Genomic DNA, 25,935 nt, shown 5'->3' with positions numbered 1-25,935 from the left:
GGTACTGCCATCCCAGTTGCCCACAGCGGGAGCGCTGTGGGCGGAGGTTACTTCATGGCTGTTGTGGACACGGCCTGGGCACTTGACACATCACGCATGCTGCGCCACAAGGGTCGCAGCTGTTTGCCAATTCCAAGCTGTGGCCAATTTATTCCAAAAGCAATCCAATTCCTTACAATTAAATGTTTATAATGTTGTTGTTTAATAAAGTTGTGTTTTAATAAAATGTTAACTTTTAAAAAATGTTTGAATTTATTGAACAGCGACGTTCCTTTTAATTAACCCTGGGTCAGCAATCCATAATATTCTTTTCTGCCAGTGAACTATGACAATCGATGCAGAATTTGGTTCAAAAGGGTATCATGTTTCCTTTGTTGTGCTTTCAGTCTCTGGTCTGACATGAAAAGTTTTCCAGCCATCACAGTTTATGGCTTCTTGAACATGTCAGGACCATGAGTCTGCATTCTCCGGGTATGGTGCTAATTTGTCACTTGTTGCAGGCTCTGAATATTCATGTAAACAAAACTAAACCCTGGGCTTGGGCTGGATGTTCCTACAGGAATTTTCTCAGCTGCAAGCCACTATTATATAAAAACAAAGGGAGACGGATGCATGATTGTCCACATTTAACATTTATATAATAAGAAAAACTAACTCTTTGAAAGAAACATGGAGGGGCAAATTAAGCACAGCCAGCCAGATTAGCAGTCAATGGGCCCAAGCCAAACCATTTGGAATAAGAATGTGGCAAAGGTTTTGCTATGTGACTTGTCAAGTGCCATTTCCAGCAATAAATGAATCTCACACTGTCCGTAGCCAAGAAACATTCCGAGCCAAAGCAAGAGGAAGGCTATAAAAGAGGCCCTGCTCTCATGAACAGATACAGCAACAACTGAGAGTGAAGCAACTGAGAGTGAAGCAACGTACAGCTTTCTGTCCTAGGAAGATGAACTCTGGATAAACAGAAAAGTAGGTTGTGGTGGGTGCTTACTGGCAAGCGTCCATGTCATCACCAACAGACCTCTCTCCTCAATCCCTAGAGCAACCTAGCACCTGCTTTCAAATTTGAAATTTGTGAATTTGTTTTGGCAAAAATGAAGCATAAACTTAAAAATGGATATGTGCCACTTTAAACAATGATGTATCTTAAAAGGACAGCCTGCAGCATGAATGGAGAAATAAGACGAAGGGCTGAGCCAGTATTCAACTTGTTGGTATGTATATATGAGAAGATAAGTTATTAACTTACGTTCACTCTGTGAACAAAGAAACCCTTAAGGCCACTGTTAAGAATAATGGTGCATGTCTGGTGTGTGCCTCATTGAATCACAGTCAGTCTGTGTATGTACATAGTCCTTTACATGATACCCAATATGTATAAGGAATTCTGGATAAATTGCAGTTAGTCATATTGGAATATTTTATTCTAACACAACGTGGCCCTGGATTGTGTAACCTTTTGTTCACATCCAAGGAGAAAGGAATGGGGCTGAACACCCTAAGCTACATAACTGATGGACCACAAAACAATACTATAGCTTTAAATTTGGTCAGGGCAAATGCCTTGGGCTCAGAACTTTGGAGAGCCCACCAGTAAAAACATTTACAGTAAAAAACTAAGGACAAATACAGTCAGAACTATCAAGGAAATTTCCACAGACACTAAAACAGCTACATTATTCCCTTTATAATGATGCCCTCCCGAGTAGTTCTGTTTAACAAATTTTGCAGAATGATAGGAGTGCAGGAGCCTACCTGATCTTGTCAGGCCAGCCACTCCACCAAGTGGGGCCCCAACAGAGAATGCTTGAGTATGGGCAGCTTTTGTTCTTACACATGTGCAAGAGCAGCACCTTCAAAAGGCCATGCTCAGATGGGCAAAGCTGTCACAGCAGAATTGTATGATCGGCTAAATGTCTACAGCCAAAATAGGGTTGCCAGGTCCCTCTTGGCAACCGGTGGGAGGTTTTAGGAGCGGAGCCTGAGGAGGGCGGGGTTTGGGGAGGGGAGGGACTTCAATGCCATAGAGTCCAACTGCCAAAGCGGGCATTTTCTCGAGGGGAACTGATCTCCATAGGCTGGAGTTGTAATAGAAGGAGATCTCCAGCTAGTACCTGGCGGTTGGCAACCCTAAGCCAAAAGCTGTCTAAAAACCAGAAAAATCAAGGACTTCAGCGAAAGCTGAGCAAATCTCTGTCTTACCTCCTGCCGGAAAGCTTTGCGGAAACCAGTGCGGCTGCCCGGGGCAAAGGCACGACCAGGGACGCAGCTCACCACAGCAGGCATTCCGTTCTCGCACGTAACGTTTTCCCCAGTAGCCTTACTGATGCGATTGCCCAGTTTACAGCTGGAGAGATGAGCCTCGGTGCCTTGGCAGTCTACAGAGTAAGCCCAGTATCTGTGCTTCTTTCGGTTTGAAGTCATCCTTGAAGGAAGAACCAAAGCATAGCTATTGACCAACACTTACTGTGAGGATAAAAGGCAGGTGTACGTAGGTCAGGTGAAGCAACATTTGACCTGTGTGTGTGTGTAAAGTGCCATCAAGGCGACCCCAGCAAGGGGCTTTCAAGGCAAATGAGAAGCAGAGGTGGTTTGCTATTGCCTTCCTCTGCAGAGTCTTCTTTGGAGGTCTCCCTTCCATGTACCAACCCTGCTTAGCTTCTGAGATCTGACGAGATTAGGCTATACCATGCTGCTGCCTCCCCTCCCATTTGTCCTAGTAATGGCTAATTGACACTGCTCCCATCCAGATCTGGTGAATTTACCACACAAGATGCTTAAATTAAAGCTTATTTACAATATTATACTGGGTTGCAGTATATGAAGGAAACAGAGAAGAAATCTTGTCGAAGGCTTTCACGGTCAGAGTTCATTGGTTCTTGTAGGTTATCCGGGCTGTGTAACCGTGGTCTTGGTATTTTATTTCCTGTAACAAAAATTCAACATTGCTGAATGTTTGTTACAGGAAGAAAACACCAAGACCACAGTTACACAGCCTGGATAACCTACAAGAACCAGAGAAGAAATCCTTTAAGAGACTATCTGTGCTATCCTAATTGGGGGCGGTGTGCGAAAGGGGATAGGAGCTGGTGTGACCGCAGTGATGGTTAAAACCACTTGTGCCAGCTAAAGTGGCACTAATGCTGGCACGAGGGCACTCACACTGGCTCTGGAGAGCTGCACTGCAGCGTGAGCCCTGGGTGCCAGCACAGCCTCGCTGGCAGTGTATTCCCAGAGCCGGGGCTCGAACTGGTGTCAAAGGAGGCATTCCCAGGGGCGGAACTCCCTAAGCCCTTTCGACCCAGGAACACCCCCTAGGTAAAACTACCATGCATACACAACCTTAGTGAAAAAGCTGGCTAGTTCCAACCTACACAGGCCACTCTATCAGTTTACATAAGCTTCCTTGCCTGGTCACTTGGGAAAGATTTTTACTCACCCCAGATAACTGCTGTCTACAAGTATGGCCCAGTAGTAGAGTCAAAGGGTGGAGACTTCAAGCAGGATGGAAAGATGCCTTCCTGCCACCTCTTCTGGCCTCTCCAATCCAGCTGAGGACTTTAGGATGCCATAAATGTCTAAAGTTTGCTGGGGTAAAGTGTAGACGACTGGGGAAGGCAATCGCAAGCCACCCCGTAAACATAGTATGCATAGTAAATGCCATAATGTGACATCACCCCATGGGTCAGTAATGACCCAGTGCTTGCACAGGGGACTATGTTTACTCTGAATGTTGAAAAGTAGGCAGTAGATTAATAATATTTTTTCTGTGCAAGCAATTTTTGTGGGCATTTATCCAAGGTACTTTTGCACCATTACTGAGGATCATCAGGCTAACTGTTTCTTGGTTCCCCATCCTCTGTGCTAATTATGCATTGTAAATCAAGGTTGCAGCCTTTTAAAAAATTCTGAATGAATTGTTCTTTTATCTGTCATCCTGGTTTATCTGCTACCTTGGAATAAAGCCTTACAAGGCCTCTGTGTTAAAAGATTAAAGCCCAGGGATAATTTCCAAGAGCAAAAGGAAATCCACCACGGCAAATTAAGAGCAGCCCAGCCGGGCATGGGCTTCCAAAGCTCTGCGGTGGCATTTTGTAAGAATAACTCTAATAAGTTGTTGAATGTAGATAAGACCCCTTGAAAAGAAACAAACCAACTTCCACCTGTCTGAGAACACAAAGCAGACCTCTGCCTTGTGGAGAGAAAATGGGACAAAAAGGTTTTCAGCACCAGCAGATGGGAAGGATTAAAGTTTTAATGGAGGACAATTGTAATCCTGAATTCTTTGTGGCAAACTCTGAGCACAACTCCCTGATGTAGGAATGGGAAAGGGATGGTAATTAATGTGTTAAAAATTAGCAAAAGCTGATCATGGAAAAAATTTTTTAAGATGAGCTAGAGCTCAGCCCTAGAGCTTGTTTGTGATGTCAATATGTGGAGTAACAACACACATTAGGGTGCATCTGAGCATGCACAGAGTGCACCAGCATAGCTCACCAGCACAAATCTAAAATTAAAGGACAGGACTTCCAGGTCAAAAACATGTGGCTTATAGGTGTATTTGCCTGGCACTATGGCTTTCTAGAACACTGGCAGGATCGCTAAGGGGTTAGACTGGGTTCTAGGGAATCCTGAGATTCCACAATAGGAAGTTCTGAAATTGAAGACAAGCTCTCTCGACAGCTTGCCCACAACTACTGCTCTTCCCCTGTTGGGAAGGGGCTGTGGCTCAGTGGTAGAGCAGAAGGCCCCAGGTTCAATCTCTGGCATCTCCAGTTAAGGGACTAGGCAAGTAGGTGATGTGAAAGACCTCAGCCTGAGACCTTGGAGAACTGCTGCCAGTCTGAGTAGACAATACTGACCTTGATGGACCAAGGGTCTGATTCAGTATACGGCAGCTTCCTGTGTTCATGTGTTCAGTGTGCAGTCATAGGAGCTGATAGATAATGGGCTTCCTTATAGTAGGAAGTCTGGAAACTCCCGGATTAAATGAACAGTTCGAAACTGACAAAGGGGGGTTAGTTAATGAAGGACCTGCTGAAGGAGATTCTTATCTCTGTAATGGGAAAGTGATAGAGTTGTTGTCCTATCAACCTTTTGACAGGGAGAAGTTTTTCTCCCTCTCCCATAATACTAGAACGCGAGGTCATCTGTTGAAGCTGGAGGGTGACAGATTCAAAACAGATAAAAGGAAGTATTTTTTTCACACAACACATAGTTAAATTGTGAAACTCCCTGCCCCAGGATGTGGTGATGGCTGCCAACTTGGAAGGCTTTAAGAGGGGAGTGGACATATTCATGGAGGAAAGGGGTATTCACGGCTATTAGTTAAAATGGATACTAGACATGATGCATACCTATTCTCTCCAGTATCAGAGGAGCATGCCTGTTATCTTAGGTGCTGTGGAACACAGGCAGGATGGTGCTGCTGCAGTCGTCTTGTTTGGGGGCTTGTTAGAGGCACCTGGTTGGCCACTGTGTGAACGGACTGCTGGACTTGATGGGCCTTGGTCTGATCCAGCAGGGCTTTTATGTTCTTATGTAACTTTTTTTTACTAAAACTGACGTTATAGCTCTGTTAACTCGCAGATGTCATTTCAGAGTGTCACTTATTTTTGCAGCTCCACTAAGGCAACTAATGTTTGGAATCCTTTACTTTCTGTGGCTTGTGCTCTCCTAAGTCATGTGATTTCGGGGGGGGGGGGGGAATGCTCCGGTCATGACAAATTGCCTGTTCACACATGGCTTTTGACTGGCTCCATACTCACAGAAATCATTTATTTGCCTTGCAAAAATTTTGACCTACCGGGTCTCTTGAATTATGTTAAATGTGCAGCATCAGGATAGTTACATGAGCTCCTGTTGAATGTTTGGGTAGATGTCAGGCTGACATGTGCAAGAACCGGGAAAACTCGCTCTGCATCACTGGAAATAAGCAGTGACAAATCTTAGAGAGGAGTCCTACGGTTCTGCTGGGCTGCTGGTTTGTTAATATCACTGTGGTGGTGTTGTTGTTGTTGTTGCCGTCAAGTCCCATCTGACTTATGGCGACCCCTGGTGGGGTTTTCAAGGCAAGAGACGTTCTGATGTGGTTTGCCATTGCCTTCCTCCGCATCACGACCCTGGTATTCCTTGGAGGTCTCCCATCCAAATACTTGCCAGGGTCAACCCTGCTTAGCTCCTAAGATCTGACGAGATCAGGTTAGCCTGGGCTATCCCTGTACATGGTGTTATTCTCACATGGGTTCCCAAATGTTAGCATATCTTCAAAATATGCAGGCATATGGGACTTTGTAGCAGCCTGAATTGCCTAGACTAGCCCAGGCTTGTCAGAACTTGGCCTCTAAGAAGGGTAGGCCATTGTTAGTATTTGGATGGGAGGCCACTAAGGAAAGTGAGGGTTGCTATGCAGAGGAAGGCAATGGCCAAGCACCGCTGCTCATCTTTTGCCTTGACCATGAGCATTGCCATGGTTAGTATTTAGATGGGAGACCACTAAGGAAGACCAGGGTTGCTGTGCAAAGAAAGGCCACCTCTTCTCATCTCTTGCCTTGAAAACACCATGAGGGGTCACCATAAGCTGGTTGTGACTTGATGGCACTTGTATATTATTATTATATGGGACTTTCAGCGAAATGCTAAACAGTGTTACACCCATCTATAGTTCAAATTAGACATGACTTTTTAATTAGTTGGATTGCGGTTCTCCCTCATGTGGTAAATAACCCCCCTGGAGCCATTTTGTATAGAGAGATAGTGTGGGAGGAAAGGCTGAAGTCCTTCCTCCCCATGCTGTGGTTTCAGTTCAAACTGGGCCCCTGCAACGCTTGGGAAATTAGCTCCCTGCAGTGGCCATCTGATAGAGGAGAATGAGAGTTCAATTTAAAAATCACATCTAGTTTGAGCCTAGTCCATTGAAGTCAAAGGGCCCGGAAGGGTGTAACTCTGCTTAGGATCGCACCATTAGGAGCCTATAGTTCTCCAGACAGCATAACTGGAATATATGAAGCTACTAAACCAATAAAGTTTACAGCAGGCCTGAAATTTCACGGAAATTTAGTCCACCTCTGTTGGTCTCTTGCCATGAAAACCCCAAAAGGGGTCACCATAAGTCGGCTGTGACTTGACGGCACTTTACACGCACGCACAATGCTTTTATATAGTCCAGTTACACATTAAGGGAGAGAAAGTTCCAGATGAAGGTTTGGGATATGGCTTTGCAAACGTCATATATAGTAATGAAGATTTCAGAAAGGTCAGTTATATTTTGGGAATACTTCCAATAAAAATAATAAACTATACAAAAATGTAAAAAGGAACTTTCTACTTGCACTGGCAATTCAGGTTACTGATCAGGAACTCTCGGAACATGCTTCTCGGGATTGGGCAGCGTAGCCGCTTGGCATGGCAAGATGTCGTGTACCAGGATAGTACCGGCTGTCCTCTGAGGTCCTTTGGGGATAACTGCTTACGTGGTAGCGAGCAGCTTAGAATGAGCTAGCAAAAAGCCTGAAAGAGTCTGACCAGGAAAAACAGTAGGCTAGGAAACTGACAGCGTTTTTTATTTGTCTTTCCTCTTAATATAAACTGCGCTGTCAAAAGGCAGAAACTAAATGACATTCCAGGGCAAGAGTTTGGCAGGAAGGACGATGAACTCAGTTGTTTTCTTTAACTCAAGAGCCACCAGGGAATCATTTCAACTCCAGCCATCCATTGTGAAATGCCGCCATCTCACGTGGGTGACCTCAGCACGTAAAAGCTGTGGTTGAAGCTGGGAATGACATTTCTTGGTTATGCGGGCAAGAGAAGGAGATTTTTGTGTGTGCGCAAAAATAAGAGTTAATTTATTGGAACAGAAAACTGGGTTCCCAGCTGTGAAACGTAGCATGGAATGGAAGGTTCCTCCCTTGGGAAAGGTTGTTTACAACATTGTGCAAAATGAAAGCAGAGGAATGAGAAATGTGATAACTGGGCTTCAGAGCCATGTGTAAGAAGGACTGGATCCAAACGACCACTGAGAAATTTCAGTGAAGTTTGTTTGCTTTCCCTTTAAGGTAACATTTGAAGCCATAAAATAAGTGTATTGTGGAATACCATTTGAGAAAGAAGGTATACTGCTGGTTATTGACAACATTTGAAGTACAAACTTATGTAGTGATCGTTTCATCTAATCTAAGTCCAGTGGATTTAGAAGGGTTCAATTCTGTTTAGGATTGCACTGATCAATATTCAAAATAGAAAGATTTAGTTGGTTCTTGTAGGTTATCCGGGCTGTGTGACCGTGGTCTTGGTATTTTCTTTCCTGACATTTCGCCAGCAGCTGTGGCAGGCATCTTCAGAGGAGTAACACTGAAGGACAGGGTCTCTCAGTGTCAAGTGTGTAGGAAGAGTAATATATAGTCAGAAAGGGGTTGGGTTTGAGCTTTTGTCAGATTGCACAGAGAAGCCATTGAAATTCATAAACATCAGCACAACTTTAACAGAAAAGAAGAGAGTTTAAGAACGAATAAGGCTTGGCTTCCTGTCCTGAAAACCTCCAGACTAACAAAGACTACAGTCCACAATAACCATGCGGATTAGCTTTGGATTTCACACATTAACAGATCACTTCAGGATACAATAGTTCCATTTTAACATACCACACCCTCATTAGCACATTATCTTGATACTTACAGGACAATGATTAGCACATTACCTCTGATACTTTTTGCAGGACAATGATTCAGCTCAAACCCAACCCCTTTCTGACTATATATTACTCTTCCTACACACTTGACACTGAGAGATACTGTCCTTCAGTGTTACTCCTCTGAAGATGCCTGCCACAGCTGCTGGCGAAAAGTCAGGAAAGAAAATACCAAGACCACGATCACACAGTCCGGATAACCTACAAGAACCAATGAACTCTGACCGTGAAAGCCTTCGACAATATTTAGAAAGATTTAGGTTCCTCCTGTCCCATGACCTGGAGGCTGTATGGAAACATTTAGCTCAGCTGCCTTAATGGCAACCAGTGCCAAGCTCCCTTCTTGAAGTGGTTTTCAAGCTTTCTGCCTACAGAGAGGACTTCTATATCTGCCAAGCAACTATACAGCACATTGCAGAAGAAGCTGGGTCATGTTCTAGTTTACACAGTCACATGGCACGTTGACCAGGCCTGTTGCTGCTGCTGACCCACATGGATTGAAAGTGTAGCCTAAACACACCCATTGTGGGGAAGACTGGTTTTTAAAAAGGAAGGATTAATTGTCCACCACCACTGATCTTCTCACTATAGAATGCCCAATAAGCTCCCAAGGAACATACATTAACTTTTTAACCTTTATGGCAGTCAGTATAGCTGGTAAGGTGGGGGGAGGGAAAGAGTAAAGGCTCCAGCTACACATTACACAGTCTAAGAGTTGCTAACTTTCTCTACCTTTTAAGGAGAATCAAACTGGCTTACAATCTCCTTCCCTTCCTCTACCCACAACAGACATCTTTTGAGGTAGGTGGGGCTGAGAGAGTTCTGAGAGAACTGTGACTAGCCCGAGGTCACCCAGCTGGCTTCATGTGTAGGAGTGGGGAAACCAACCTGGCTCAGCAGATTAGAGTCCGCCGCTCATGTAGAGCAATGGGGAATCGAACCTGGTTCTCTAGATTAGAGTCCACCACTCTTAACCACTACACCACGCTGGGGAAAAGATTGTCCAGGCTGCTGATCTGAGAACCCTTACAGTATGAAAACCACTGGCTTAAGACGTCTGTGTTTATGGAGCACAGCCGCACAGGATACAATTCTAGGTAGAGCAGGATGACCAGATATATGTTGGCAGTTCACCAAACCAAATGAAAGAAGTCAATCATACAGCGTACAGAAGAGAATTCACCCAGAGCAATCTCTTAGCCCTTCCTGTGGCAAATCCTTTAGCAGTGAACTTCAGGCAGTAACTTTCAGAGGTCCAGAGAGGCAAAGAAAGAACATTGCTGTAAACATGTGATTTTTTTTCCTCCATATACAGAACACTACACCAGTCCACCTGGAAACACTTAGTTACTGATGCTGGCCAAAACAAAAAAAAATGTTTCTCTGGACTTTAAAAAAAATTACACTAAATGCGCTTTTGCCTGATTCTAATCCATGAGCTGTTTTGTTTGGTCATTAACTCACTAATGAAAAGCATGAAACAGCTAGTGAAATCCTGCAGGCAGGGGCCCTGGGAAACGTCCCTACAGACGAGCCAAAAGGACAAGCTAAAAGCCACAAACTCTGTGCCTTCAGGCTCAGGCCTCCCTCTGCAGTTTGCGCCATAGGTCAGGGTAAAAATAAATAAATCCAAACTGTTTCTCAGCCTGAGAAATCAGGGGCCTGGAGACCAAGCCCTATGAGGAAAGACTGAGGGAGTTGGGAATGTTCAGTCTGGAGAAGAGGAGGTTGAGGGGTGGGGCATGATTGCTCTCTTTAAGTATTTGAAGGGCTGTCACTTAGAGGAGGGCAGCAGAGGACAGGACTTGCAATAATGGGTTTAAATTGAGGCCGGGAAGGTACCAGATGGATATTAGGAAAACTTCTTTTACAGTGAGAGTTGTTCAATAGTAGGATCAGCTACCTAGGGAGGTGGTGAGCTCCCCGTCACTGGCAGTCTTTAAGCAGAGGCTGGAAAAAAGAACCTGTCAAGGATGTTCTAGGCTGATCCTGCATTGAGCAGGGGGTTGGACTAGATGGCTTATATGCCTCCTTCCGTCTCTATGATTCTATGAGCTATGCTGCAGCTGTTTGAAAGCCATTTTATGGTAAACTGTGTGAAAAAAAATCCTGTTTTGATTCTTAGCGAGAGACAAAACGTACCTGCCACATCTTTTTCTTGCAAGCTGTTGCTCAAATCCTGGTGGGACCAAGGTACAAATGGATCAAGCAACTATCCCATATTGTGATTTAACGTGCGCAGTTTGGTTTAGCTCCTCTTCCGTTCTCACTGAGGGCTGATTTTTTAAAAGCAGAATGTTCCCAGGGCTGCATCACATTTAATTTGTTCTATCTTTATCTTGTACTGCTGTCGAAGATCTCAAGGGGGCATATATGGTTCTCGCTTCCTTCAGTTTCTCCATATAGCAACACTGTGAGGTAGGTTAGTGACTATCCCGGTGAAATTCATGGGTCTTGCCAGGCCCAGTCCAACACACTAATCAATACACTACAGTGGCTGCACTGCATTGATTACAGGTGGGAGCTGGTCTGTTTGAATGCTCCTCATCCAGGTAAAAACTATCCTGCTTGTTGAAAGTTATTTTCCAGGAACCAGTGTGGTGTAGTGGTTAAGAGCGGTGGTTTGGAGCGGTGGACTCTGATCTGGAGAACCGGGTTTGATTCCCCACTCCTCCACATGAGCGGTGGAGGCTAATCTGGTGAATTGGATTTGTTTCCCCACTCCTACACACAAAGCCAGCTGGGTGACCTTGGGCTAGTCACAGCTCTCTTCGAGCTCTCTCAGCCCTACCTACCTCACAGCGTGCCTGTTGTGGGGAGGGGAAGGGAAGATGATTGTAAGCGGTTTGAGTCTCCCTTAAGTGGTAGAGAAAGGCGGCATATAAAAATCAACTCTTCTTCTTCTACTACTTTTAAAGCCAGTAAGTATCTTTTCAGGTACTTACAATGGGGAGGTTGTGAGTTCAAGCTTCACAAAAGCACTCTCTTAGGGGAAGAGACTGTGGCTCAAGGCAGTAGACTCATGGTTTACAGGCAAAGGGTCACAGATCCAACCCCTGGCGCCTCCAGCGAAAGGATCTCAGCAGTGACTGGGAAAGACCTTTCTCTGCCAGAGACCAGTAGGCAAATAGTGGGCAAGGTGGACCAAAGCTCTAACTTGATATAAGGCAGCTTCATATGTTCAAACTTACAGCATACGAGGGAGAAGCTCTTCTTCTGGGTATGCGAGCTCTCCAAATGCAGGGCACATTTTTATGCAAGGCAGCATTCAAAAATGTGATACCCAACCAACAGTCTAAAATAGCTGAGTCCCAGGAGGCCTCTACTACATACTTTTCCTGCATGCTTGAATTGGCCCAGAGTTTAAATATGTGGTTTGAACTGGTGTCCGATACACTTTACAGTGAGGTAAACCTGAGCTAAAGAAATGAAGCATTTTATACACTGACAGAAAACCCCCATTGAAGCTTGACTTTTTCCAGGCCTAGGTTGGAAAACTACATTTCTGAAAAGAGCGCTCTGTGTTTAAGAAACACGATAAGCCTGTATGGTTCGAGAACACGACCAACCCTTCTAAAGCATCCTTCTTACTTGTAGATATTGACGTTGTATTTCTTCTCGCTCGGAAACCCAAACATGCCACAGATGACTCGGGAATTTTTTGTGGTCCAGTTCTTGTCACAGATCTGCTTCCAGACGCCGCCTTCTTTTACTTCCACATACCCTTCTGTGATGGGCACACGCTTGCGTGAGGAACCCAGGATGGCTTGGATTCTGGTGTCTTCCACATGGACATTCATATTCTAGGAAGAGAGAAATGGTTTGTTGTGAATACCAATTGGTCAGAACACAACACAACTGAAAAATACATGTCAAGTAGATCTGCTACAGCTTAAAAAAAAAAAACACCCCAAAGCATTGTATAAAAACAAATCAGTACAAACAAGTTAGTCCCAATGCTTTGGTGGAAGATTTTAGCTGCAGTCTTCAGCGTAACATGAGGACAGGGCCACCTTAACGCATGGGCCCGATGGGCACTTGCCCGGGGCCCCCACGAGCATAGGGGCCCTATGCTAATCTGTGTATGTTAAGTGACTTGCCATAAATAAATACTACTACACAGTAGTCTAGACTATACTAAACTATAAAATAATATTTGCTGCAATGTTATTGTGTTACAAATGGACATTGTGATTTGTCTCTGATTTAGTATCCCTGGGTTAGTATTGCAGTCACCTCTGCCACAGTGCCACCTCACTTGCACGTAGGCCTATGTGTCTGGATCTCGTGCTGTATAAAATAAATATATGTTTAATATTATCGACCATTTACTTTTCATTCCTGTGAGTGGTGGTCGTAGGGGCCCCAGCACGCTGGTTTGCCCAGGGGCCCATAATGCTGTTAAGACGGCCCTGCGCGAGGAGGCTGTCTTTTTCTCTTCTGACCAAAGTCAGAAGAGAAAATCGGAGAGTTTATCTGCATAACTTTGGCGCTATCCCTGCTGAGGCCATTTCGGCTCCGCAAAATGGCACAGGGCGAAGGCTGGAGGACCTACCACCCCACACTGTAGTGCCAAGCTGAATGAGGCTTTCACCCATTTTTAAAATGACGTTCCTCACAGCTGTTGTGGGGCTACAGGGAACCCGGATCTAGCTTGGGTTAAAGGGAAACAAGTCCTACTGTATGGTTTAAAGGGAAACAATTCCCGGGTGCCTGGATTGCATGCTCCTATTGGCCACTGGGGTTATCCTCCCCAAACACGGACTTGGGGGAGAATGGCTGCAGGCGGCCAAGAGGGCATAAAAGCAGGGGTCTGATCACAGTAGTTAGTTCTGTTCTGCCCGTTCTGAATAAAGCGTTTGCTGTTGGAACTCCGTCTCCGTTCTTCGTGTATTGCCCACGCGATTTAACAGTGGCGACGAAGGTGGGATTCAAGCGCTGGTAGGCAACCCAGCTTATCCCCGCTGAAATCACCCGAAGGCCGGTAAGCAGCCTGGCTCACTAGGTGAAACCACTACAGAATAGTCGGTAGGCAGCCCGACTCTTGGTGGAACCAGAAGTATGACAGTGAGAGGAACTTTTTGATCCTGGACTCTGGGCCCTGAGAAAATCCAGAAATGGGAAGGTATCAGAATGTATGGGAATAACTGGTTGAAAGCGGCACTATTATATAGCATTTTGGTATATATAGTGCTTTGTCTTTTTAAAAAAAATTTCCAGTCTGGTTATTATTCCTATTTTATAATTGTAAACTGACTTTGTGTGACTTGTTGTAGCCCAACCCTGTGAATCCATGACTGAGATGAAACTTGAACCTGCTATCTAGTGCCCCAGACCAGAGCACTAACTATTGGGCTATGGCACAGACAGGTTTATTCTGAAACGAGATCTGAAGCAAGCCTGGCTGTATACGTGGGGATGAAAGACTACCTAGGCTTCCCAATTTTAAACTGGTCCCCTAGCTGTCCCTTGAATATCAGTTTGATCAGCAAACGATTATCAGGTGATGGTATTTAACTTCAGTTCTTCATTTCTGCCAGTTAAACCTCTGATAAAGGGACAAGACATTGTTTTCCTGTCCAGTTGGCAACTATGGGGAAAATCCTTGGGAGACGTGAGTTCAAAGGATCCCTTGGAAATCACAGTGGGACTCAGCAGGGAGTGAAGTATTCCTGGCCTTCTCAGCCAGCAGAAAAGGGAGTTTCTTTCTGCTTCTTCCTGGCTCAGCTCCAGACACCTGGCTCAGTTCCAAGGGAACCTCCTGTGGCCTCTGTCCCTAAAAGTGGACACACACCCTTTTAGGGTGCCATTTCTTGTTTCTTTCCAATTCCTAGCCACAGGTCATGTGTTCTCCTTCCAGCTTAAGCTTTGGGGCCACTGCTGCATAGTAAGCTTAAACCAGTCGGTATCTATCAGCCTGACTTCACAGGGTTGCTGTGAAAATAACAATAGTTTAATTTTGAGGCACTACCCTGGTCAACACACGCCACACTAAACCCCTTTAAGAAAAGGCAATATAAATTATTGTATCAATAAAAGCTGCTGACCTAAACTGGGGGTGGGTGGGTCACAGTGAGCACAAAAATAGGTGAATAGATTGTATAAATGGTCTTCTAAGATTTCTTTCTTGCTGTGAATTTATCTCCCTCTCAAGCCTGGATTGCTTTTAGCTAAACAGAAGAGTGATGAGTCACAGTTTAGGACCACGTGAGGGCAATTCTGGAGCAAAACTCAGAGGAATGTAGGCTGAGAGGCTCAAGAGGAAAAAATGCAGTGGTAGTAGGTAGCTAAAAGGAGGGGAAACCCAAAGAAAAGGAAAAATGCAACTAGATGTTTATATAAAGCTTTCAGAAGTTTCCTTTACAAAAAAACAAAATTCAATGTTTTCTTTATTACAGCACAGCTATGGAATTCTTCTTGATCCTCTCATAAACGCAATACCTCTGAAGGGAAAAGGCCAGTATACTAAAGGAATTCTTTTTAATCCACTGTGATCAATTAAAAGTTAGTTGTTAGAAGCAGGCTTTGCACTTTAAATAGGCTAAAATTAAGATCTGCTTACATGCAGTCAAGAGGAAGATCTGGACATGGGGCCACCTTACAAAAACCTTTTTGACATTTTACAAAACTTCTCCAAATGAGGTCCAACAAATTGCTTGAGCAAACTGATACTATTGCTGCATCACTATGTGACCTAACTCTTCTGTGAACACAGTGCTGACAGTGCTGACAACGTACATTCATTCAAGGGCTACAGGCAGCCTAGAGAAATCTTTGTGTGGTCCATGGATTGTAATGCCAGACACTTAAGAATCACAATTTTCAGTCTCAAGTAATTTTACCGACCTCAGAAGGATGGAAGGCTGAGTCAACCTTGAGCCGGCTACCTGAAACCAACTTCCATCGGGATTGAACTCAGGTCGTGAGCAGAGCTTTTGACTGCAGTACTGCAGCTTACCACTCTGTACCACGGGACTCCTTGTATCAACCTACAGCAGAATTTTTTTAGATGGAAAAGATCTGCATTGCATGAGAGCTTCTGACAATCCCAGAGGATGTTCTAAAAGATTTCCCTTCGACAGGGCTTCACTGGTGTTAAGAACTACGGGACTTAAGATAAAACACAAGGCCAATCACAGTCTCAACTTCCAAAAAAACTTGGAAACTTGGAATCTGAGGCTGCACCCACACAGCAGTATTTTTCTGAAATCCCTCGGTAGCAGAAACAGAGCCTCCATTCGGTAGTTTTCCCTTCACTTTCCTTGTCTCATTAGCCCCCTTCAGCCAACATTTCCTTCTCCTCATGCCACTGCAGTGTTATATCTGCCCTTGGAAAAAACAGGTAACTAACTTCAGTGTTAAATTATAACAATATGTCAATTACCAATTTGAAGCTACAGCAAGATGTCAATTACATATAGTAATTGCTAGGTCGGATGGCACTCAATCTGCTACTGGGGTAGAGCAGAGGACAAGTACGAGTAGAGCTGTTCTTAATGATGCGATTGGACTAAAGCCAAAAGGACGTTCAATGGTTGACATGAATAGATGCAAAAGGAAAGTCCGAAGCTGTTTGACGCATATAATAGGAACATGGAATGTGAGAAGCATGAATCAGGGTAAGCTTGAAATTGTTAAACAAGAAATGGAACGTATGGTCATTTCATGGAGTAAGTGAATTAAAGTGGACTGGATTAGGACATTTTCAATCAGAAAATTACAAAGTGTTTTATTCAGGGAATGACAAAAAGAGAAGAAATGGAGTTGCTTTAATAATGAGGCAAGATGTAGCAAAGGCAGTCAGGAGCTATAATGCAAAGTCTGACCGAATAATATCAATCAGACTTCAGGGAAAGCCTATCAACATAAGCATCATTCAAGTTTATGCCCCAACTACAGATGCTGATGAGGAAGAAATTGAAAGTTTTTATGCCAGTGTTCAGGAAGAAATTGATCACACACCTAAACAAGATATGCTGATAATCATAGGTGATTGGAACGCTAAAGCAGAAACAATGCAGAATCAAATTTGGGCTAGGAGCACAGAATGAAGCAGGAGAACGCCTCGTAGAATTCTGTGAAGACAACAATCTGTTCATTGCAAACACGTTTCAGGCAACCAAACAGACGATTGTATACATGGACATCACCAGACGGCCAGTATAGAAATCAAATAGATTCTATAATTGGAAGCAGAAGATGGAGAAGCTCTATTCTCTCGGCCAAAACAAGACCAGGAGCCGACTGCGGTACAGATCATGAATCATTAATATCGAAAATCAAGATAAAGCTTAAGAAAAACACCAAAACATTCATAGCACCAAAATACAATCTAAGCAATATTCCGGAAGAGTTTAAAGACCGTAAGGAACAGATTTGCATTACTGAGTTCAAGTGAATGTAAACCTGAAGAACTATGGGTGGAAACTAGAGATATTATCAAGGAAGAATGTGCAAAGACTATTCCTGTAGCCAAAAGAAAAGAAAAACCTCGATGGATGTCTGAGGAAACTCTTAAAATTGCCAGAGATAGACAAGAAGCAAAAGTAGAAGGTGACAGAAATAGAATCAAAAGTCTAAGTGCAACGTTCCAGCGACTCGCACGTAGAGACAAAGAGACCTATTATAATAACCAGTGTAAAGAAATAGAAGAGAACAACAAAAAAGGAAGAACAAGAGATCTGTTCCACAAGATCCAAGAAATCAAAGGGAAATTTAAAGCACGGTTAGGCATGCTGAAAGATCAGCATGAAAATACATTAACTGAACAGGACAAAATAAAGAAAAGGTGGGAACAATACACTGCAGAACTCTACAGAAGAGATGAAAGGATAACAGATTCTTTCCAAGAAGAATCTTTGGAAGAAGAACCTACAGTTTTAGAAAGTGAAGTGAAAGCTGCATTGAGAGCAAGCGGGAGAAACAAATCACCAGGAACAGATGGGATATCAATAGAGCTATTCCAAGCCACAGAAATGGAGTCCATCAAAATCTTGACAAGAATATGCCAACAGATATGGAAAACAAAAAATGGCCCACAGACTGGAAACAATCCATTTACATTCCAATTCCCAAGAAAGGAGACATCAAAGATTGCAGCAACTATCGGACCATCGTATTAATTTCTCATGCAAGTAAAGTGATGCTCAAAATCTTACAGCAAAGGTTGTTACCATATATGGAATGAGAAATGCCTGATGTTCAAGCTGGTTTCAGAAAAGGAAGAGGCACTAGAGATCATATTGCAAATATACGCTGGTTACTGGAGCATACGAGAGAATTTCAGAAGAAAATCAGCTTGTGTTTCATAGATTACAGCAAAGCTTTTGACTGAGTGGATCATGAAAAGCTATGGCTGGTTTTAAAGGAAATGGGCGTGCCACTACATCTGATCGTTTTAATGCGCAACCTGTACTCTGGACAAGAGGCCAGTTAGAACAGAATATGGAGAAACGGAATGGTTTCCAAGAAATCAGAAGGAGATTGAGACTGGGAAGGGCAGCCATAAAGGAGCTAGAAAAGATTTTGAAGTGTAAGGATGTGTCACTGGCCACCAAGACTAGATGAATTCATGCCATCGTATTCCCTATTACTATGTATGGGTGTGAAAGCTGGACAGTGAAGAAAGCTGATAGGAAGAAAATAGGTTCCTTTGAAATGTGGTGTTGGAGGAGAGTGTTACGGATGCCGTGGACTGCCAAAAAAACAAATCAGTGGGTTATAGATCAAATCAAGCCTGAACTGACCCTAGAAGCTAAAATGACTAAACTGAGGCTATCGTATTTTGGTCACGTCATGAGACGACAAGAGTCACTGGAAAAGACAGTCATGCTAGGAAAAGTTGAGGTGAGCAGGAAAAGAGGAAGACCCAACAAGAGATGGATGGACTCAATAAAGGAAGCCACAGCCTTCAATTTGCAAGATCTGAGCAAGGCTGTCAAAGATAGGACATTTTGGAGGACTTTCATTCATAGGGTCGCCATGAGTCGGAAGCGACTTGATGGCACTTAACACATACACAATTGCTATAGATTGGTATATTACTATAGATTAAAGCTGAATATTGGTGGCCCTGGGGCAAGGAGAATGCGAGCTGATGTGGGCAGAAGGTTAAAAAATGCATGTCTTCCCATCCACATAGCCTACTAAGGACCTAGACTGCAATCTTTCCTGAAAGATCGTACTAGCTCAGGTTTAGGAAAGACTACAGATATGTAGAAGAAAACATGGAAAGTGGCCAGTCAGGGGTTGATCACATGTGAATGGTCCATATAAACCTGCTCCAGTTTAGACACAAAAATGAACCAAAACCTCCATATCGATGGTTAAGGATAGAACTACACATTAAACCCACAATGAAGTTGCTTCCATATTATATTCTCCACTGCTCCATAATCACACAAGATTATTTACCAAGTGTTTGTGATATTTCCTCACCTGCACTCTATATAACTGGTTAATGATGGTAGGGACAGGGGGAAAACATACAATACACTGATATCAGAGTCCCGTGGTGCAGAGGGGTAAGCTGCAGTACTGCAGTCCAAGCTCTGCTCATGACCTGAGTTCGATCCCAACGGAAGTTGGTTTCCAGTAGCCGGCTCAAGGTTGACTCAGCCTTCCATCCTTCTGAGGTCAGTAAAACAAATACCCAGCTTTCTGGGGGTAAATTGTAGACAACTGGGGATTGATGACTGGGAAAGGCAATGACAAACCACCCCGTAAAACATAGTCTGCTTAGTAAATGTTGTGATGTGACGTCACTCCTTGGGTCAGTAATGACTCAGTGCTTGCACAGTGGACTACCTTTAACTTTTTCCTTTACACCAGGGGTGGGGAACCTTTTTCCTGCCAAGGGCCATTTGCACATTTATGACATCATTCAGGGGCCATACCAGGTGTAGATCTCCCGTGGGGGGGGGAAGAGGCTAGGGTTGCCCGGTCTCCAGCCACCACCTGGAGGTTGGCAACCCCAGGGGAGGTCACACAGAGAAGGCCTGCAGGGTGCCCCCCCTCCCCCCTCCCAGGTGGAAGGGCAGCCAGCAGTGGGCCCGAGCAAACAAGGTGCCAGGGGGGCGCAGCCCACAGTTGATCGGCAAGGGAGGAAGGAAAACAGAGAAAGAGGAAAAGGGAGGGAGGGAGAGAAAGGGAGAAAGAAATGGAGAGAGAGGGAGAAAGAAAGAAAAGGATGGAGGGAGACAAAGAAAAGACGGAGGGAGACAAAGAAAAGGACGGAGGGAGACAAAGAAGAGACTGAAAAAGAGGGAGAAAGAGAGGGAGAGAAAGGAGAGTGACAGAAAAAGAGGAAGAAAAGAGAGAAAAGCCTTCCCCTCCACACACACACCCCCGCGCACGCTGGCCCCGCGCGACCGGACCCCAGCCTCCCCTGCCCCTCTCACACACAGGCGGCGCACAGAGCCCCGCGCGACCGGGCCCCAGTCTCCATGCCCTCTCCTCCCCAGTCCACAAAAGGCCCCCCCCCCCGAAGCCCGATCGGCTCCTGCATGCATGCTCTGCCGCCGGGAGCCACCAGCCTCTTTCCCCCTCCCTCTTGCTGCTCAACAGCCGACAGTCGGCGAGAGGAGGTCCAAAGGGCGCCGCAGCGCCGCTGTAAGCCGTGGCGCCAGGAACACCCTCTGGGAGGGCCGACCTGCGCCCCGCCTCTGCACCAGGGCCCCGGAGCTCGAGGGCCACAAAAAATGTCCTCGGGGGCCGCATACGGCCCCCGGGCCTGAGGTTCCCCACCCCTGCTTTACACTGATATCAGGACCCAGGATATGGGATCCTATATTGTGTGTTTCTCTTGCTACGTGTGTGTAGCACACGTGTGTTTCTCTTGCTACAAGGTATTTGGTTGTGCCCATCCTGTCACCATGTACTCCAGTCCCCCGTAGGGCAAACTGCTGAGCAACACCGTTTATGCGCTGTCCTTCTTGAAGCACTGTGCTGTGCACAGATGTACAGTATGTGCATAAACTGCAATGTGAGAAAACAGAAATGTGGCATGTGCTGTCTCCCTGTTTCTTATATCTAAGGGTGGTTTTACATGACCCATATTTTTTCATGAAATAGTCGGGCTGTTTGACATTTCTACTGTGCATCTACTCTTTCCATGATAATTTTTCCAACATGTGCAAGAGGCCCATGGAAATGATGAAAATGGGGGCGGGGCAAACTTTTGCCCATGGTGAGCTTATCGGCACGTGAATGGGTCATCAGCCAACAGCCTGAATTAGTATACAGTGAATTAGTATACAGTGCGTTGGTTTAACGATCAATCCATTTGGGCTGTTCTCCCATAAGTAGTCATGCAAAATAAGCTATGCCAACCCTGCTGCACACTGAAGTCACTGAACTCAAATATTCATTCTGAGAATTCTGGAATAAACATTGTCATTAAAACATAACCAAATTTTCCAGGTTGAAGTCACTCCCTCCCCCTTTCGCAACACACTTTCACATTCAGTGATCCTGGAAAAGTAAAAAAGAAGCTGAGACCCAGTGGGATGTGAGAGAGGAAATCGTGAGTCCTTCACCCTCCCACCCACAGCCAATCGGCATCCCCTTCTGCTGCAGCAATATAAACACTGGTTTCAGCTCTTTGCAGTTAAAGCATCAATCTGATTCCCTTGTAAGAGGGCAAGCTCACCCATCTTTTGCCCACTCCCGGAGCCAAGGAAGACTCTACACCAGGGCTGGTTCCATGTTTTGAGGGGCCCTGGGCAATGTCCAAGAGCCCCCTCCCCTCTGCTACTCACCAAGCCCCCTGCTCGTGCCTTCTTTCTCACCCACCCACTCACAGGCCCACCACCTGCGCATCCTTCCCACACCCATTTGGAAGCCCTCCCACTTCCCATGCTCCAAAGCCCTGTGTACCATTTCTCCAACTGTGCTGGGCAATCTAGAATATTCTAGATTCCTCCCAACCTGCACTGGAAAGCACTTGCCAAGTTGCAAAAAGAAGGGCAAACTGATAGCATGCTGTCACTTCATTATCCTTACCATCAGTTCACTACCTCTCATGCTATGCATAGCTCAGTAATGGCTATATTTTGGGGCAAATGATCTAGAAGAGAGAGAGAGAGAGAGAGAGAGAGAGAGAGAGAGAGAGAGAGAGAGAGAGAGAGAGAGAGAGAACCATTGCTTGTTTGCTCTAATTTTCATCCTGTGCTGGCTAAGGAGAAGAATGACCAATTTATTAAGAAATACATCATCTCTTTTATCCTCCGTGGATAGTTCAAGCCTCCCACAAAAGCTGACTTAAGGCTCAGCTCTGTTTCCCTCCCTGCTTCTCTCCTTATGCTTGGACAGACCCCCAGCTTGCTCTCCTTGAAACAATCTGGCCCAACAGATCTGCTAGTGCCATAACGTGCAGGCTACAGAGACCGTGTAAAAGATATGAAGAGTGTTTTGCCAGACGGAGGACTTGCACTTCATTCTGGAAAATAAGGAGGTGCTGAAGGGAATGGTTAGAACAGATCCAGCCTTCAGATCAGGCAAAACGAGACCCTTCAGGCAGCACGGGTTTTAACTGGTCAGCAGTGATTCCATTTACTGTTATATTTTTATTGGGGGGAAGGTGCCATTTGCTCTGTGCATGAAATGTGAAGCTATTGCACAGCCAGACCATATGGCCTAATGACACATTATACATTTTTCCTAGGTACTCTCTGGGCCGAAGTGATCAAATATGTAGTGTGAGTTCTGTGCTAGGAACCTAAGTTCAGGCCTGAGCAGACTCGGCTTGGACTGGGATCATAGCAGAAGCCCCACACACACACACCAGTTGGCTGTTTTCCTGACCCCTGAAACAGAACCGGGGGTACAATTTGCCCTGGTAGGAAAATATAGGTGTTCCCCATTGGTACATGTGGAACCCCTAATGCCCCCCTGGGGCATTTCAGGTCAGGAAGACAGTGTGTGTGTGTGGGGGGGAAAGGGTTGCCAGATCCATAAGAAACTCCATTCTAACCATAAGAAAAACCATGCTGGATCAGACCAAGGCCTATCAAGTCCAGCAGTCTGTTCACACCATGACCAACCAGGTGTTTCTAGGAAGCCCACAAGCAACACGACCGCAGCAGCATTATCCTCCTGTGTTCCAAAGCACCTAATGTAATGGGCATGCTCCTCTGATAATGAAGAGAATAATATCCATTTTGACTAGTAGCTAGGGTTGCCAGGTCTCTCTTTGCCACCGGCAGGAGGTTTTTGGGGTGGAGCCTGAGGACGGTGGGGTTTGGGGAGTGGAGGGACTTCAATGCCATAGAGTTCAATGGCCAAAGTGGCCATTTTCTCCAGTTGAACCTATCTCTATTGGCTGGAGATCAATTGATCTCCAGCTAGTACCTGGAGGTTGGCAACCCTACTAGCAGCCATGGATAGCCCTATTCTCCATGAGCATGTCCACTTCCCTCTTAAAGCCTTCCAAGTTGGCTGCCATCACCGCACCCATCAAGTGCTGTTAGATATTACATACCAATACCTGTTATAAAATACTGTTAAAATCAATGATCGAGGTGAAATATTGAAGTAAAAAATTAAAATCAGAAAATGGTAGAAATTGATATCAAATATTCAAGAATATCTGGAGATTATTTGACATCAACATTCACAGCAGAGAATTTTGGGGAGCAAATTAGTCTCAGCATAAGGAAATAATTTTTTAAAAGACCAAACCCTTGCTTAGTTCCTCTGGAAACTTTGGCTCTGCTTTAAACTGCAGCTGCAGTACAACCGTATCCTAATTCAATTTTGCACTCCAAATCCAGACTTCTGCTCTACATCCTTCATTTATTACCTTCCTGTATATGAAATATACCTCGCTGGCTAACATCTTGGACAGCAGCAGAAATTAACATCTCAGGTTACATTCTCGCTCCTAACCGCTCACGTTTTTCACAGTGTGGGCTCCAACAGGATGACTGTTTAATGGTGCCTGCCTTAGCCAATTCATCCTTTTTAGCACAACTCCAGCAAGCAGATATATCATTTTAAATACTGAGACAAAAGGAAAGAATGCTGCCTCAAACCTGGTTTGGGGGCCCTTGTTTCCTTATGACAGGAGATTCAGAGCTCATCTTTACAGGACAGTTTCCTTCACCAAAGAGAATGCCGAACATTTTGGGGATGTTTGCTACAGCCCTGCAGGTTGGCGGTCCAATTCGCATTCCAGACCATTCTGTTAGAACAGAGCCAGTGTGGTATCATGGCTAGAGTGCTGTGGTATTGTGGCTGCGCCTTCCTCTCCACAAGGATGCAAAATGTGCTTTTGAGTACAATCTTCCCAGAAAGCTTGTACCAAAGCAAGTTTGGGAAACTGTAGAGCAGACTCAGGGAAAACCCAGAAGGTGTGCAGCTGCATGTTGTGTGGAAACACAGAAGCAAAACTACTATATAGTTTGGGAGAGAAATTCAGAACAAGACCTCTGTGTGGAAGCAAACTGTAAGGGCAATATTCTTTTAGGCCACCCAACAATGGTGCCTCTACTTTCTCCCATTTACTGTTATGTATTTATTACATTTCGCATTTTGCCTTTGTATTCAGTCACACATCAGGTGTGAGGGGATTTGTTTCCTGAGCATGTGGGGCCCTGATTCAGATAGGAACCACAGCCCAATTTTCCTGATCTGAAATAGTTTGGGGGGAGTACTAATTTCCTCGTTGGGGGAATTTGAGGAACTGGCTTTTGTACATCTAGATATATGGTAAAGATCAAAAGCAGAGATCTGTGAAAATCTGCAGACAAGTTGTAAAAATTTGCTCTACCTTCTCCGTGTCCCTCTCTGCCATTCAATACTTATTCCATTTATATCCCATGTGCTACTCTCGTGGACACAGATATCTATTATTACTCCATAAAACGGATGCGCATGTAATACTTTTGCTTCCTTCTCTGCACCTCTTTCCTACAGTCTCATCTGTTCAAAGGTCTTGCAAGCTGACATTTTTTTTTTAAAAAAAAGTTGGAATGTTAATAAAAATTTCAAGACTCCTCAGCTGCTGAACTTGACAGCTCGGAAGGGCTCTCCTTTCAATCAACTGAAGCTAGGATTTTGACAGCCAATGGAGACAGCAATTTCACACAATGAAGCCTGTATTTACTTCTTCTTTTTTTAATTAAAGTTTATCTAGTTTTTTGGAGGGGCAGCTTTTGGCAAATATAAGGTCTGTGCTACAACAGGACCGAAGCCTTTGCACTAGATGTTTATCCAAAATGGGCACTGACTTGGAAAACAGTGATTTACAAATTGAGAGGTAGAAAATCATTGAATGGGGAAATTCTCCTCAATAGTACAACAGCGGAAAATGGCACAGGAGGCTGCTATTTGCCCAGCTAGAGAAACATATCTGCATCCATATCAGTATCTGCAAGTTTCCCTAGTGGGGCAAAAAGCAACTCCCTGTGGCCATTTCAAGCTGGGGAAATAGCACAGGGGGGAGGCTTAGCCCCCTCTCCCCTCACATCATGCTCCCAAGCCAAAAAAGGGCCCATTGGCTTTGATTTTTAGCGAAAAAAGATCCTGGGAATTTCATTCATGGGACTCACGGGAATTTCATTCATGGGCAACACATCCCAGTGTAGGATCACCAAACTGCGCCCCTTCCAGGGCACAGGACACAGCAGCCGACATGACATCACACCTCAAAATGCAGGCATTACTCGCAGGCCCCTGGCCCTGGCCCTCAGAAGCGTGCCAAGCTTCCTACAATGCCCCCCCCCCGACTCTGCAGCGGCCATGTAAGTTTGCTGGTAACCATGTCTTCCCGCCCCTTAAAAGCATGGGATAGAAGCTCTCGCAGTGCTTCACTCTCTGCCTCAGGCTGGGGTACAGATCCAGGCAGGAAGGAACAGACCTACGTGCATTACTCACTGGCCATTTATGCATGGCTGTTTCCTCGCGGCCACCCCGCCGACTGCTTCCGAGCTTTGCTTTGGTTATGCTTGCATTTTCCGACCGTCAGAGGTCACGTCGCTCTCCCCGTGTGTTTCCGTGCATTTTGCCTGTGTTTTCTGGATTCGTGTTTAGCCAGGATCCCCAAAATGCAGGGAAAACACGCAGGGAGAGCAAGGCAACCTCTGACAGTCAGCAAATGTATGCATAATCAAAGCAAAGCCCCAAAGTAGTCCATGAGGAAACAGCCATGCATAAATGGCCACTGTGTTGCTGTTGGTTTTTTTGCTTATTCTCTGCTTTTATTCCAAAATCCAAAAAAATCCTAAATCCGAAACACTTCTGGTCCCAAG

At 44.9% G+C, this 25,935-nt stretch overlaps 1 protein-coding gene across 1 annotated transcript in view; it reads right to left on the bottom strand.

The window, feature by feature from the left end:
• The window catches only part of LOXL2 (lysyl oxidase like 2), a 73,254-nt gene that overhangs the window by 34,349 nt on the left and 12,970 nt on the right, over positions 1-25,935 (bottom strand). Inside the window, exons 3-4 of the mRNA XM_056860220.1 lie at positions 12,278-12,489; positions 2,203-2,425 (exon numbers count right to left, since the gene is read on the bottom strand). Coding sequence (XP_056716198.1) covers positions 2,203-2,425; positions 12,278-12,489 — 435 coding nt within the window. The remainder of the gene's footprint in view (positions 1-2,202; positions 2,426-12,277; positions 12,490-25,935) is intronic.

The sequence above is a fragment of the Euleptes europaea genome, chromosome 14 (genome assembly GCF_029931775.1).
Source record: "Euleptes europaea isolate rEulEur1 chromosome 14, rEulEur1.hap1, whole genome shotgun sequence".
NCBI lineage: Eukaryota > Metazoa > Chordata > Lepidosauria > Squamata > Sphaerodactylidae > Euleptes > Euleptes europaea.
This window is presented reverse-complemented; position numbering and strand designations above follow the sequence as displayed.